Source organism: Podarcis bocagei, assembly GCF_964188305.1.
Source record: "Podarcis bocagei genome assembly, chromosome: 12".
NCBI classification, from domain to species: domain Eukaryota; kingdom Metazoa; phylum Chordata; class Lepidosauria; order Squamata; family Lacertidae; genus Podarcis; species Podarcis bocagei.
Window position 1 is genome coordinate 2084696 of NC_138137.1, and position 15429 is coordinate 2100124.

At 44.2% G+C, this 15429-nt stretch overlaps 1 protein-coding gene across 1 annotated transcript in view; it reads right to left on the reverse strand.

The window, feature by feature from the left end:
- The window catches only part of CNTNAP2 (contactin associated protein 2), a 1111520-nt gene that overhangs the window by 707735 nt on the left and 388356 nt on the right, over positions 1 to 15429 (reverse strand). Inside the window, exon 2 of the mRNA XM_081165093.1 lies at positions 10140 to 10259. Coding sequence (XP_081021219.1) covers positions 10140 to 10259 — 120 coding nt within the window. The remainder of the gene's footprint in view (positions 1 to 10139; positions 10260 to 15429) is intronic.

Sequence of the window (15429 nt, forward strand, 5' to 3'; positions counted from 1 at the left end):
CTTTCACAAAAAGGCCAGAAAATCTCCTTTTTAAAGTAAGTAGTAAGTTTATGTGCCTTTCTTTCCTAATACTAATGTTCCAATGAGCTGATCTTGCAATATAAAAGGATGTTTCAATGTAAATTCTTTCTCCTTATCTGTATTGTAGCACAAACAAAGATGTTCCAATCATATGTGCTTTCTTATCTCCAATCCTCTTTTCTTTTATTCATATTTATCACAAGGCCTTAAATGCAGAAGATTAACAGTGCCCCCCCATCTTCCATACCCCTTTTGACCTTTTAGGCTACAGCTCATGGCATAAAACAGTAGTGGATAAAAACAGAATGATTCCTGTTTACCACAGACAAGCTGATAGAAAAGTGTTGTTTCTACATCTGCAGTCACTTATGATATAGAAGCTTGTTAGTCCATTTTAATTTTTTTGGATGGGCGGTTTATCACAGGCAGGTGGCTTCTGTTGCCACAGCTGATCACAACCTTGGATCTTTCTTTCTTTCTTTCTTTCTTTCTTTCTTTCTTTCTAGTTAGTGGGGGATGTAGATGACTGATTTGAGGGGTCAGAACCGCAGAAACCAGATGCCACCTGTCAACTTCTGTCAAGTTCCGTCCACTGTGGGGAGGAGGGCAAGCAGCAGAAAAAAATGTCTGACCACTGTCTCTCAGTCTAACTTACCTCATAAGGTTGTTGTGAGGAGAACATGGGGAGGGAGAGAACCATGCATACACCCTTGAACTGCATGGAGCAAAGTTGGGAAATAGATTTAATACTAAATAAAGAATAAATTAATCAAAGGAGAGAGCACAATGCCACAGTGTACCCTCCTTTAAGGTTGCTTCAGTTCCAGGGAAATCTCAGAGACTAGATTAGTTCCAATGGGAATGACATAACAGAAGCCACTCTCTGCTGTTTCTCTCTTTCGCCACTTTATAATTCTTGAATAACGACTCTTTGCATGATCACTATGGCTGTGGTTGCCATTCTTTCTTGCCCTGACAGAGTTATTCAGCTCCACCGCAGAATCATCAATATAAATGTACTTAGTGAACTAGTAAGGTAATTATGATTATTCAAATTTGTTAAGTACCAGGTTTTTTTTGGTTTTTTTGTTTGTTTAGATGTAGTTGTCCAGGTTTATGTGGGGAATTTGCAAGGTAAGGGAATTGAACTCACAAATTACTGATGCTGAGGATACTGTCTTCTTTAGGCTGCATTCTGCACTCATTTCTTAGGAGCCACATCTACTGACACTTCTCAACAAACATACAAATGCATCATGTTTCCCTTTTCTCTATCCCCTGTTTTATATTGTGAGCTGGTTTAGGTAAGAAGAGATTTCCCTTTTGTAGCAAGGACTGACTAATTTATTAGATTTCTTTAAAGCATTTCACAAAGATATATCTATAAACGGAGCAACATCTATCACCAAACTAGGCGTCTCAGTTCCAAATCTGAAAAACTGGAATTGTAGAAAGGCATGACTGTTGGAACAGTGCAAGCAGGTGAGGCAATTCTTACATTTAACAGTATGACAAAAATAATAAGCATAATGATAGGTGGTGGGAAGTATATATTTAAGGTAAATTCCTTCCATTTTATTCCAAGGTTCTTTTAACAATACTTGGTATTTTTGCAAACCTCAGGATTCCCTCTGCAGCATGTGGATACCTACTCTAGTTCTCAGTGGTCCCTTTTGGGTTCTAGTTCTGTTAGGACTTACCATCTGTCTGAAGGAGTTGTAGAAGTACAGATGGGAGCACATGAACCTTGTTGAAGCCAAGTGGCCGTTTTGTCCCCAAAATGTGTCACACAGTTTCACATTAGTGAAGCCACAACTTCCACACTGGATTTCACTTTGGACAGAATTCTGCTGCAAAACTATGCAGAAGAGCACGGAAGAGAAAGCACAAAAACTCTACATTCTATGTAGTATCTAATAGGAAACAATCTGTAGGACTCTAAAGGGAGAGACAGGCTCTTCTCTATTGGTCCGGATTAAATGCTTAAAAGGGGCTTGGGCTGGCATTGTGATGAGTGCCAACAATTCTATGATAATCTGGAAGCCCTCAAAGTTGCTCTCTCTTGCTCATCTTCCAATCATTACAATGCAAATGGTGCATCCACTACAATGTCTGCAACTCTCTACCATTTGCTGCAGAGTTAAAATATTTTACGTTACTAAAATAGCAGCCCCAATCACCACTGAATGCAAAGGTAATGTATGTGCTATTAGACAAAGTACCTGATCCAGCAAATAGTTAAAACACTTCTAAAGGATGACCTAAAAGCACTCCAGGAAAATTGCCCTTAAATTTTAATTGAAATCGCTTAAAATAATAGAGGCAATTCGTATTTATTACATATAATAAAAGGCATAATTGCATTACTTTCTGGAGCACTTTGCAGCAACAATCGTTATATGACAGTGCAAGGAGAAGACACTGACAATTATTTCCTCAAGCTGAGCTCCCCCCCCCTTTTAAAACAAACCCCACAGGATAAAAGCTCTGTGTAGCTGAAGGAAGATGGGCTATAACACGGCACCCTAATTTTGCCAGATATCTGTTTCAATTATTTTTAAGTGTATTACTTATAATACTATTCAGGGATCTAGGTAAATAAAGTGAAGTGGTAGAAGCAGAGGACCCTCTTGTTAAAGCTCGGATGAGACTGTGAGAAAAGCCTTCTGGATCCGGCCAGGGGCCCACCTACTCCAGCCTCCTCTTCTCCCAGGGGCCAAGCAGATGCCGGGGGGGGGACCCTCCATGAATCTATCGAATCCTCTCTCAAAGCCATCCAGGCTGGCGGTCACTGCTGCCTCCTGCCGGAGGGAGCTCCACAATTTAATTGTGTGATGTGCGAAGAAGCACTTTTTTAAAAATCTGTCCTGAATCTATCAACATTCAGCTTCACTGAATTGCCATGAGTTGGGGGGGGGGGCTTTTCTCTACCCACTTTCTACATGCCATGCACAATTTTATAAACTTCTACCATGCCCCACTTCTTGCCCTTTCTCTGAACCACGGAGTCCCAGATGTTGCTCTACCCCCTTGTTCATTTGGGCTGCCCTTTCCAATTCTGCAATATCATTTTTGAGGTGAGGCAACCAGAACTGTGCACCGTATTCCACATGCAGGTCACAGCAGAGATTGGTACAAGCGCACCATGATCTCAGCAGTTCTATTTCCATTCCTTTCCTTAGGATTCCTCGTGTGGAATTTGCCTTTCCCACTGCTGCCCCACCCTGGTTAACCCTTTCATCAAGCTCTCTACTACGACCAAGCCTGGTCCCTCAGCAGCACCTCTTCAGACCCCAAGAGTGTAGAAGTGAAATTAAGATTTTTTTTGCCACAACATGCATCCATTTGCATTTGTTTACCTTGAAATGCATTTGCCATTTTACCTTCCATTCACTCAGTTTAGAGAGGTCCTTTTTCTTTTAAAAATCTCTTTTTCTTTTAACAACCTCGAACCATTTAATATCATCAGCAAACTTGGCCACCTCACTGCTCACCCCAAGCTTGTTTGTGAACAAGTTGAAAAGCCCAGGGCCCAGTTGTGATTCTTGGGGGACTCCACTTTCAACATCTCTCCATTCAGAGGACTGACAATTTATTCCTATACTTTGCATCCTGCAACTTAAACTGGGGGGGGGGGGGGGGAGAGAGTTAGCTTTGAAGATACATCTTCTGCATCAAATGACATTGAAAGCCTTCCATGCATATGACTAACAGTGGAGGTAAATTTATATGGTAGGTGCTACTTGGACAAATTATGAAAGGGATTTCAAGAGGAAGCACAATGGGGTTTAGAAAAGGGAGGCTAAATTTGTAAACTGCCACAATAGTTTTTCCTAGTGCAAATTTGGTGGTTCCTATTTGTGGGGGGACTATCCAAGGAATTTGGAGGAAAGTAAGATTGGCTATGCCAAAACCCAATGAGAATCTCCTTGACATCTGAAGGTAAGGCATTCTACAGGGAGCGTGCCACTACCAAGAAGGCCTTACCATAGAAGCAGAGAAAATGATGCATAAAGTATTTATCTGTTACATTTATACACCACCTTTCTAATTATTTAAGCTATGAAAACTAGGTAGATTTACGTAAGTCAAAGAATTAAGATTTGTGCTGTGAAGCTGCGTGCCAGCATCAAGAGGCACATTGTCTTTACGCTTCATAAGGTTGATGCATACACTCCATGATGGTTGAGTTTATGTGGAATACAAAACTGAAGCAAAACAATGTGTAGAGGGAAGCAAATGTTTCCTCTTATTTTCCCTGCAATTAGTGTTTTTTTGTCAGTCCTTTCCTGTTAACACAGATGTGCTTTGCGGCATACTGGATTTCTCACAAAAGAAAAGATTATCATTAATAATATGCTTCATCATACTGAGTAACTCACAATTGCTTGCAAATAATAAAAGTCTAATTGTGAAGACTGAAATGGGGCTAATAGCTGCACTCTTCTGTTTGGAAGGGGGAAAAGAAAAGGGGGGGGGCTTAATTTTAATCCCATTATCCCCCCCCCACTCCACCACCATCCAGCATTTCAGTGAAATGCTAGATGGTTATAATGCTAAGCTAATAGCTTTACTGTTCCCTGCCAACGTTGTCAGGGAGAAAGGACTTCTGTGTCAGGTAGCTTACTTTGGTCATCTTTGCTCAATACAAACATGGATAAGAAATTAGTTTGCAACTATGGATAGATACTCCCCCCCAAAAAAACAATCTAACATAAATTGCGACAAAGCGTGTTCTTTTTCATAGAGAGCACGTGTTGCGGTCGGGTCTGACAGGCCACCCCTCTGTTGCTGGGCGGGTTAGTATGGATGACCATCTGCAGTGATTGGGTTACTGGGCAAATTTTGGTGTTGCCATTTAGGGGGATGGACCAAAGGTTATGAAATCAAGTCACGCAGCACTGACAGTGCTCTTTTGCTGCATGCATCGGTTCACCCGCCCACCCTCCCTAATCTAGCGCTATTGCTTTGACCTTGCTATGCCTGCAGAGGCCTGGTAGGAATTGTGTCCATTTGGCTGATTGGCTGGTGCCATTTGGTTTTTGCCTACTGCGTAGCAAATTGTCACAACTTGTAAAGTTGTGGTTAGGCATTGGTTAAAAAATTGGTTGGTGGAGGGGTAAGGATTGGCGGTGCCTGCCCCTCCAATGCTGCTGAGGAAAGGGAATTCCGTTAAAAGAATCCAGGGGCTTGCCATTCTTTCATCCATATCCCTGAAGGGCCGCACAAGCCCCCGGGAGCATGCGGGGGGAATGAGGGTCTGGTGCCTGGCTCCATGCTCTCCATAGGCGCCGACTCCATGGGGCTTGAGGGGGCCCGAGCCCCCTCAAAAATTCGTTTGGGGGGCTCCGCCCCCCCAATAATCTCCGGCGCCCCTCCAGCAGAGCGCCATCGCCGCCCCTCCCCCAGCCCAAAATGCACAGGGTCGGGCTGCATGCCTCCTGCCCTCCCTCCCGAGCAAAAGCTCCACCTAATTTCCTTCGGAGCTGATTAATAGGCGCAGTACACTCTCCCCTATTCGCTCACGAGGAGGCGGTGCCACTTTATTTGCATATTCATGAGCTTATTTATTATTCATGAGCTTTCCCGGGCCCCCCCAATATTTTTTATAAGTCCGCGTCCCTGATGCTCTCCCCAATATTGTTTTTCCTTACTGGCTTTCGCTGGAATCCGGAAGTCAGTTCTGTTCCTGGGCGTGCGGACAGATAGTCATAACCAATGCCTTAGCAACCACTCACTTTTATGTGTTTTAATACAAGTTGTGGCCAAAATTATGCCAAAAACCTTAAACAAAAATTATGTGTGAATTGTGAATTATTTAGGGGTGGCTTGGAGGACCTCGACATGCAAACTCCCTTCGCAGCCAATGGAAAAAGTTAGTTGCAACTAACAAGTTCTAAGGAAAGCCACAAGTCACTTCATCTAGGCTTAGACCATAATATGTGCCAGACAAGGGTGAGGGCAGCAAAAAGAGGGAAAGCTCAGGCAAATGGGGGCAAATGAGGGAGCCCCCCCCTCATTTTTGCATATGTTTAAGCAACTGTTTAAACAGTGGTACCTCAGGTTAAGAACTTAATTTGTTCCAGAGGTCCATACTTAACCTGAAACTGTTCTTAACCTGAAGCACCACTTTAAGTTAACGGGGCCTCCCACTGCTGCCGCACCGCCGGAGCATGATTTCTGTTCTCATCCTGAAGCAAAGTTCTTAACCTGAAGCACTATTTCTGGGTTAGCGGCGTCTGTAACCTGAAGTGTCTGTAACCCGAGGTACCATTGTATAGGAGCTTTACCACAAAAAGTTGGCAATCCTAACTGAGGAAGAGAAAATATCTGTTTTACAGAGTAGTCTAAATATGTACATTCTAATGCATATTCACGATTTTGAGATTATGCTATGTCCAATAAAGACACACTAAAAGAGAGAGAAATATTTAAGATTATGAATTATATCCATTTTAATGTGTAAATGAAGCTGCATTTACAGCACACTGACCAATTTCTACTAAATTCCTAAGCCCATGTTGGAACATCTTTATGAGGCTATTAGTGTCAAGTGCTCTTCACAGCATTCCCCCTGAAATCCAGAGAGAAGGTCAAAGTTAGCAGGTTGTGTGGCTTGGGCATAAGCCCCTATCACCTTTTGGATATTCAAGTTCATGCTTATTACTGTCCAGTACCTACAAGTATACTAAATATATAGAATTTTTACAGATGAAAGCTTATAGTGGTTGGTAGGTGCTTCAGAAACATATGCTTAACAAAACTCTTAATTGCTACAATTTAATGAAGATTTAGAAGAAGAGGATAAAAGATTCAAATTATCTGGCAGATCAAACAGAAAACAAAAACAATATTGCAATGTTTATTAACTATGTTCCCATCAATGAATGTGGTTCAAAGGGAAGGGAAACATGCCTGTGCTTTCTGTGTCTATAAATAAGGTTCTTTGAAAGCCACATTTATGTTGATCCAAGGTTATGTGGGATCGAAACACAGATGCCAAACATGCATTGTTTTTCTCCTTCTTTCAACAGATTTCCTTAAATCTAATGCTATTATTCACATCGATTCCAACTGGGGCAATGAGGAGCTGGGTGAATGTGAGAATTCTTCCAAGGTTCAACTGCAGAAGAATCTGGGGGCTCATAATTCTTGCCTCTTGCATTAGGCCCCATGACACTTGCTTCTGGGCAAACTTCTTTGGCACTCCTATGCGATGCCATAATGCTGCACCCTTGCTTATCCCCACACCTGTGGTCTGGGTGGTCCTTGTGGGTGTGGGGAAGTGTGAGGCTGCTAATGATATGCAGGGCTTCACCACATATTTTGCCTTCCTGGGGACACAGGGAAACAGGAGGCTGCTACTTGTGCTGGGAGCTGTGACTCAGCTGCATGTAGAATTAAGAAGCATTGGACACAGAGTGAAAAAGGAGCACCAAGTTTCATTTCAAGAGTTGGCATCCTTTACACTACTGGGGGACGGATCTGGCCACCGCCACCAGTGAAGTCTGACTGGTGAGGCCACCCACCTGTCAACACAGTGGTGTCACATGACCCTTTTACGCATCAGGGGTTTTGCAGGAACCAACAATCTGCTGATCATCAGGTCTTGCTGAGCCTCTCACAGGAAAATTCTGCCTTCAGACCACTTTGCCACCATCAGCCGATTACAGGTAAATTACAGGCAGATATGCCAAGGGTTTTGTGCTATGTGCTTTTAAATTTTGATTATTATTTAAATAAACATCTATAACTTCTTTATTTTTTGGCAAGATTTGATTAATTTGTCAGGCACAGCAAACTCTTCGGAGGCAAAAATTATGCTAAATTTCAGAAGGAAGCTGCAGTCCTGCAAAAGCAGCATTTGTAGTTTCGGGATAGATAAAAAAAGGAAATCAGTTTATCTCTCCATGTGCTTTCTGTGCAATTGGTCTGAAAGGAGCAGGCCTGAATGGAGTGTCCTTAGGTCAGAAACCTGCCAAATTGTAGACAAATAGGTCCAGGTGTTGTTTTGTGCCAGGTGCTTTTAAAGGTTTATTGAGAGGAGAACTAAAGGGATTCACTTTTCTCCCAGTGGTTTTGTTTGTGGGCTCTGATTTTATGGCATCACTTAGATCCCTTTAATGGTACTGCACAAACAGCAAGGGCGGTGGTTTGATTTGAAGAGGAGGCTGGTGTTGAGGCCTTGACTTCCCTTCCTCCCGCAAACCCTCCATGGTCACTTGCAGAAGTCTTTTCCTGCTTCTGCTGCTTCTCCACTCGGTGTGCTTCTTGCCCTGACCCCCCCCCCCCTTTCGCTGCCTGCCTTGGTAGCCAATCAGACTCCAGCCCTCTGGTGGAAGTCTGAGGCACTGCATCACCAGACTGCTCTGGCCCAGCTGTCCATCACAGTCCCCACTCATCACGGGCTTCCTTCTGCCACCTATTTCATTTATGCATCTTATAAAAAATATTTATAGACCTCCCTTCATACAAAAATAAAAAATAAAAAATCAGGGCAGTGTGCAAAATATACAAAAGGGAGAAAATACAATTTCAAACATTACAGAATAACCAAATAAAGAACTGGCTCATCTTTAAACTACTGAATAGGCCTGTTTGCCTAAACAAACAACCCCCCAAGAGTCGCCTGAAGGTTAGAAGCGAGGATGCTGGCCAAGCCTCTGCTAGCACAGCAGTGCTTTTGTTCTGGGGGGGGGGGGTGCTGGGGGACGCGTACCCCTAAGCATTATGTGAATATAAGTTTGGCCTCATTGAGGGGCAGTATTTCAATATGAGTAGAAAAATGAGAGTACCTCTAAATATATATATATATATATATATATATATATATATATATATATATGGGGGGGGGGGGAGCACAACAGCACAGTATTCCATTGCATGGGTCCTAGTTCAGGCTTGGGGAACCTTTGGACTGCAAGCCAACCTTGTCTCACTAGGGAGTCTGATTTGGCGCAGGAGGTCATCTCCCTCAGCGGGCGTCACCAGGGATGCCAGCAGTTGTGCAGGAGGGCAGAGTTCCATTCTCTGCAGGATTTAACCCCTGTGCAGCAGCCAGCAAGCAGGAGTTTGATGCTCCTCAGTTTGGCTGTGCATGCCTGGTTCCTCCTGGGAAAAGGCACAAACAGCCAAAGGAAACATTTGGGCCCCTGCTCCCTGGGAAGAGGCACATGAAGCAAAAGCAAGCAGAGCCTGGGGGTGGGGGGTTTCTGACATAGCTGCTCAAGGTAGAAGTCCCTTGCAGAACAGGTGTCTGCACAAAAGCAAGTAAGGTGGTTACACACCCCTGTTGGAGCCAGGTGAAATTCTGTAATGGGGGGGGGGACTAACCATGCTCCTCCAGGTGACCTCAGTGATCAAGCTGGGATATAAGGGCTCACCCAGGCCTTAAGAATATGCTGGCCCCAGTTGTCCAAGGGTTTGTATATCAACACAAGATCCTTGAACCTGGTCCAGTAGCAGAGGAACAGCAAGTGCCTAGAAAGGGGAACTACCTGGAAGACTTGGGTGTTTGCTCTCTATGCCCTCATATGGGCCACTGAAGCAATGGGAAGGCCTAGGCTAAGCGGCTGCTTTGGGTATCAGGAAGGTATGCAAGTTTGCCATCTCCTTGCTGCTGTGGCAAACTGTGCAAAAGGTTTGCTACAAACGAGGCTATTTTCTCTCTTGAGAGACCAAATAACTTTAGGGAGAACAGAACATTAGTAATTCCTCCAAATATTTTTGTTTTGTTCAAAAACATGGGCCTGAAAGAGAGGGGTGTTGATGACGCATGATGTGCTACAACAGGGTCATCTGACAGGTGCTCCAACTTACTGCATATGCTGCACATGAGCAACAGTCATGCTCCAGCTTTTTGGATGGTGAACATGTCACTAAGATTATATATTACTTACTGGATTTGCATATCACCTTTTTATCTTTTTAGGTGGCTTACATAGCACATTATATTTCTGCTGAAATTTCATAAGTATTGCAAGTAATTTATTCCAATCTGTGGTGTCAGTCCTAAGCTTCCTAAAAGCACATTTTTATTTTTGAAAGTTTAATTACCAACCTATTATGCTGTTCGTAGTGGATACTTCTTGCAAATGACATGTGCACAAATCTCTTACCTCCTCGTTTGTTTAGCTTTGCGAAACCTGGTGCATAACTGTTGGATGCAGACGGAATGGATGACGAGCTGCTGAAGAAGGAGGGGGCCAGGCCTGAGACCAAGGGCTCCTCACATTTTTCTGAAAGACAAAGAAGAAGAGTGTTGTTTCAGGGATGCGTGTGCGGCCACACTCCCCAGTCACCCCAGTGCTCTGCAGACCATTCTGTTAAAAGTTATGCAAGCAGAATTTCCTGATCTGGACCTCATGCAGAGTAGGAATCCATAAGCTCCCCACACCAGGAAAGGATTTCCAAAGTTTCACTGCAAACTGTCTTTAAACTTGTCACAAAAACATTGTAAATAAAAACCAGAAGATTGCTCATCAACAACTAGGAACGCAATCCAGTTTTCTTTAGGTTCTTCCTTGTTAATATAGTCTAAGAACTATTCTCTGTCTGGTCACAGAAAGAGATTCAAATAAGCAAGTTGCTTCCTCAATATGCTAACAGCTTCTGAGAGAATCCGAGACTCTCAGGGATGAGCCATCGATTCCCATAACATTGGAACAAAAACTCCACCACAATCACCTTCTGCACCTCCACATAACGTTTTATCATACCCTCCAACATTTCTCTAATGCAAATAGGGATGCCCTATTATATGCTGGGCGGCTTCCAACATATATAAAAGCATAATAAAATTTTTAAAACTTCCCTATACTGGACTGCCCTCAGATGGCTCGGGAACCAGATAACTCCATGCCCTCCAACATTTCTCCGATGAAAATAAGAATGGCCTACCATACCTGCCAATATTTCTCCAATGCAAATAGGGAAATCCTAAGGAAAAGCGGGACATTCTGGGATCAAATCAGAAACCAGGATGGCCTCTGTAAATCTGGGATTTTCCCTGGGAAATAGGGACACTTGGAGGATTTGTTTTATGCATATTGCATGTACAGCTTTCACACATTCTAGGCCGTGTTTTAGGGCGCATTCACCACCTTGCCCCTGCGACTGAAGGCCTGTGACATGCGTGCAGGACATCAGCACGCCCCACAGTGTGGACACAGGATGCAAGCACACCTCATGGCATGTGTGCACGGCCACCCTGGAGCTTGGGGGGCAGCCTTTCCTCTGAAATTGGGGTGTGTACCCCCCAGCCCTCCCTACTTAGTGCCCCTGTTTTAGGGTATACAGAGGACTAGCCAGGCCTTTATGGTCTTTTTGTTGCCACTCTTGAACAGGATGTGACCTAGAAAACTCGCAATGCTGTCCTGCAGGAGCCTATTGAAGTAGATAACTTCCAGGGCATCTTGTTTGCTACCACTACTCTTTTCATTGTGGGAGCCCACTCAGGCCCCCAAGAATACAGTCAAAAATCACCACTCTGTAATTATGCCATACCATACAAAGTCTTTCTATTGGTCAAGTCATCCAGACACACTTCACCAGCATGGTGGGAAAGGTGCCTTTCTGACACCAGCGGCCCTCACAACAATCTCCCCTGCAGGCTGCTCTGTATGACCAGCATCCAAAACGCCTGCAGTAAAACTGCAATAATCCCCTCTCACACCTGGCCAAGTGGCCAAGAATGTATAGAGTCATTCCGATTCACCTCGTCATGCAGATGCAGCCCATTCTGGTGGCTGCACTTCTACCCACATTGTGAGGAGCAAGCCCACACCCTCCAACATTCCTCTGGATGAAAATAGAGACATTTTTGTCCAAGGACTGTTGGAGGGTCTGCTTCCCCTTTGGCCCCTGTGCTTCTGCCACCCCCCCCCCAATTCTCACTCAACCTGCAACTGACCCTCATTGACCCCCTCTTTTGGTCCCCCCTCAGCCCCTCCCACAGAGTATACAGCAGCAGGACACAGCACGTTCACTGCCTCAACAAGTACTTCTGGCACTGGGACCCTGTCCGCCAACACACACACCTGCCCACTCCCAGGATGGGATCATGTGACAAGCGGGTGGCTGTCTCTGTCTGTCTGTCCGTCTCTCTTCTGCCCTGCAGCCGCCCTTTCAGCACCTGTGTTTCTGCTGCCCCCTGCCAGGAGTTCTCACTCTCCCCCCCCCCCACTGATCCCCTGTGCTCCCCTACCCCCCTCCCTGAGCATTTCCTATCTAAAGAAAGGCAAGTGCCACCACACCAATGGGACAGAGCACACACACACACACACACCCTCCACCGCCCTGAGAAAACCCCTTAATCACAATTTTATTTTATTCTTTGGTGGCTTTACAAAAAGAAAAACACACAGCAATATATACATTTTAGAAAGGAGAAATATTTTTTAAAATGGAGATATATATTTTAAATCAGGACTCCTTGCGCTCCGCTCCGCTCCCCCTTGCTTCCCGCTCAGCACGGCATGCAAGCCTGGACCTCGGAGGTGGCAGCCTCTCCCCTTCCTCGCCTGCTCTCCAGCGGCCATGGAGAGGCAACGGGGGAGGGGGGGGAGCTCCCTCTCAGCCACAGCCACTCGGGACAAGCGCCGTATCATCCTCCTCCTTCCAGGAACAATCAGAAGCCAGGATGGCTTTTGTAATTCCGGGACTTTCCCTGGAAAATCAGGACACTTGGAGGGTATTCCAGCCTCTAGGATAATATTTAATAAGCAATGCATAGAAGCCACTGACACAATTTCCTTGCAAGTTCCATACATGTCAATGGGTATTGTGCACACAAATTGTACATGGTGATTGGGGTAATCAAAATAGCAGCAACTTGTCCATGCTTAAGCCATGATTTATCAGGGAAATAACTCATTTGCACTCTGCTAATCGCTAGAGATGCAGCAAGAAGTGAAATTTAAGAGGTCTAATCTGTTTTTGCAGTAATCTCAATAATCCTTTTAAGCACTTTACTTCCATTGGACTCAGTACAGAGGAGAATAGGAGCCAACTGCTAGGGGGCAAGGTCCCTTTGCCTCCTCCCATGAAATATTTGAGGGGGCAGGGCCTCCCCAAAGCTGATGGGCATTGCCATTCAAAGAGTGTGTGTGCACTGCATCATGTGATTGATTACACATACAGGCACTCTGTGCAATGCTATCTTGCAAAAGGGGGGGGGAGGGAAGAAATAACACTGATGCAGCATTGCTTTTCTATATGGTATCAACTTTTGCAACCAGTGAAGAAGTTTGCAGGTGTATCCATTCTGAGCTAGTGTTTAGGAAGCCACTGGCTACGTGACACAGTCATTACTAGTACCAAGGTGCAATATAGACACATATAAAAAAAATCTGCTGTGAAGATGCTTTTTTAAAAAAGTGTTTTGAAAAATATATTTAATTTGCCATAAGCTCACCTTTGCCATCTAGTGTTACATTTGTATAGATGCACTTTATATTTGCAGCTGTATAGCTGAGTCCCAAATGTTGTGTTATCATATATAACTGGAGCCTCACCAAGGTGATTCCAAGATTGCAAGAGGTTGGACTAGATGACCCTTGGGGTCCCTGCCACCTCTACAATGTTCTGTGTGGTTATTCTTTTCCCTGCAGTTACGATGTGACCTCAAGATGAAAGTAGCCCTAGTACAGTAGTGGTAACTGGGAGCCTTGGGTTATGAAGCTATCATTTCTTTATTGTGTTGATTTGGAAGTTCTACCAGAGGGGACCTCCAATGTTATTAGTCGCTCCTTGCCAATATATGTTACAGCGTGGAATTTGTTTCTAATTCTATTTTTGAAGATGTGGGTCAAGAAAGAGAAACAAGCCTCCCTTCCATGCTAATAAATGTGGCGCCATCTATTTAGTCTCTCACAAGCTCTCTCTACGTAAATTCAACTCTAAATCAATTTGCGAGGTGAGAGAGAGGGAGATTCTCAAAATGAGCAAGCTGCTAAGATAAATTGCATTAAATCTGAGCACATAGCTTGCAATAGTGTGCACCATACACGAGCTAGCTAAGAAACAGAAATCAAAAGTGGCTTTTGCAGGGTTGAGGCAACATTTGTAACGTTCTCGGAGCTCCTCTATGCTTTTTCACTTAACCCTCGGCTGAAAGCCAGAGATGTTATAGATGCCACAAGGGAAAGATTCCAAGAAACGTAGAATCTTTTGACAGGTTTTGCTGTTTTTTTCAGAAGGGGAAATATCCAATCTTTCACTTACTAAAAGTGCAATCCTCTAAGCCTTTCTGTTGCAGAGATACAGCAGCCTTCCTTATATAAGTCAATGTACTGTATCCTGTTAATCAATTATGGAACACTCTTGCCAGCCAGCGTGACAGCGGCAGCAAAGGAATAAACGCTACTCTATACCATTTATCTCAGTAAGGTGTTAACTTCAAAGACAACCTGGGACCATTTAAATGTTAACATTATGAAGCAACAGCAATCTTCCAGTTTACTCCACTTTGTCCTAATAAGATCTGGCAACAGTGTCTTTAGTTTCTCACATGCTCAGTGCAAGAAGAAAACAGGATCTGTTTTCTGTAGCAAGAAGTCCACTTTTTTGCAGTTCGGAACTGAGGGTGAAATGGACTGAAAACTATGGGGTGAATACGTCTGAGCCCCCTGTAAGCAAATCAGGAAGGGTGCTCATGGTTGTACAACCACTCAGTAAAGAAATCAGAACTAATGCTCAGTAGAGAAATTAATTATAATTAAAGGTGAAGGTGAAGGACCCCTGACAGTTAAGTCCATTCGCAGATGACTCTGGGGTTGCGACATCTCGCTTTACAGGCCAAGGGAGCCGACGTTTGTCCGCAGACAGTTTTTCTGGGTCATGTGGCCAGCATGGCTAAGCCGCTTCTGGTGCAACGGAACACCAAAACAAGAGATGTGCACTAAAACACCGTTTACCTTCCCGCCTATAGGTACCTTACCTTACCTATTTATGCACGCCCAAGAAGCTCAGTGGTTTTTTTGTATACTGCCCTTCATCCAAAGATCACAGGGCAGCGCACAACAGAAAAATACAAAATCATGATAAGGTTGTGCTTCATCTGGTCCAGAGCTGCTAGCCAAACTAACTTTGTATTGGGTGAGCCTCCTGCGTGATTAGAATCCATCAGTCCAAAACATTCCCGTGGAAACTTTGCTGAGCTCCACCTCCACACATCCCACCATCTTTTCACTTGAAACTTCAGCCTCTGATGCCCCTTGATGGATATTCAAGTTTTAGGGAACCCTAAAAATGTGGGTATCAGAACTGGAGGGGTGGAAAGCAGCACAGGTGAGCAAAATTCAGGGAAATGTGACACTAAGTGGCTTTGCAAACCTGGCAAATAACCAACTATCTTTGTGAGACCCAGCGAAAGGAAGACATGCACAGTGTCTCTTCGCTTTTATCTGC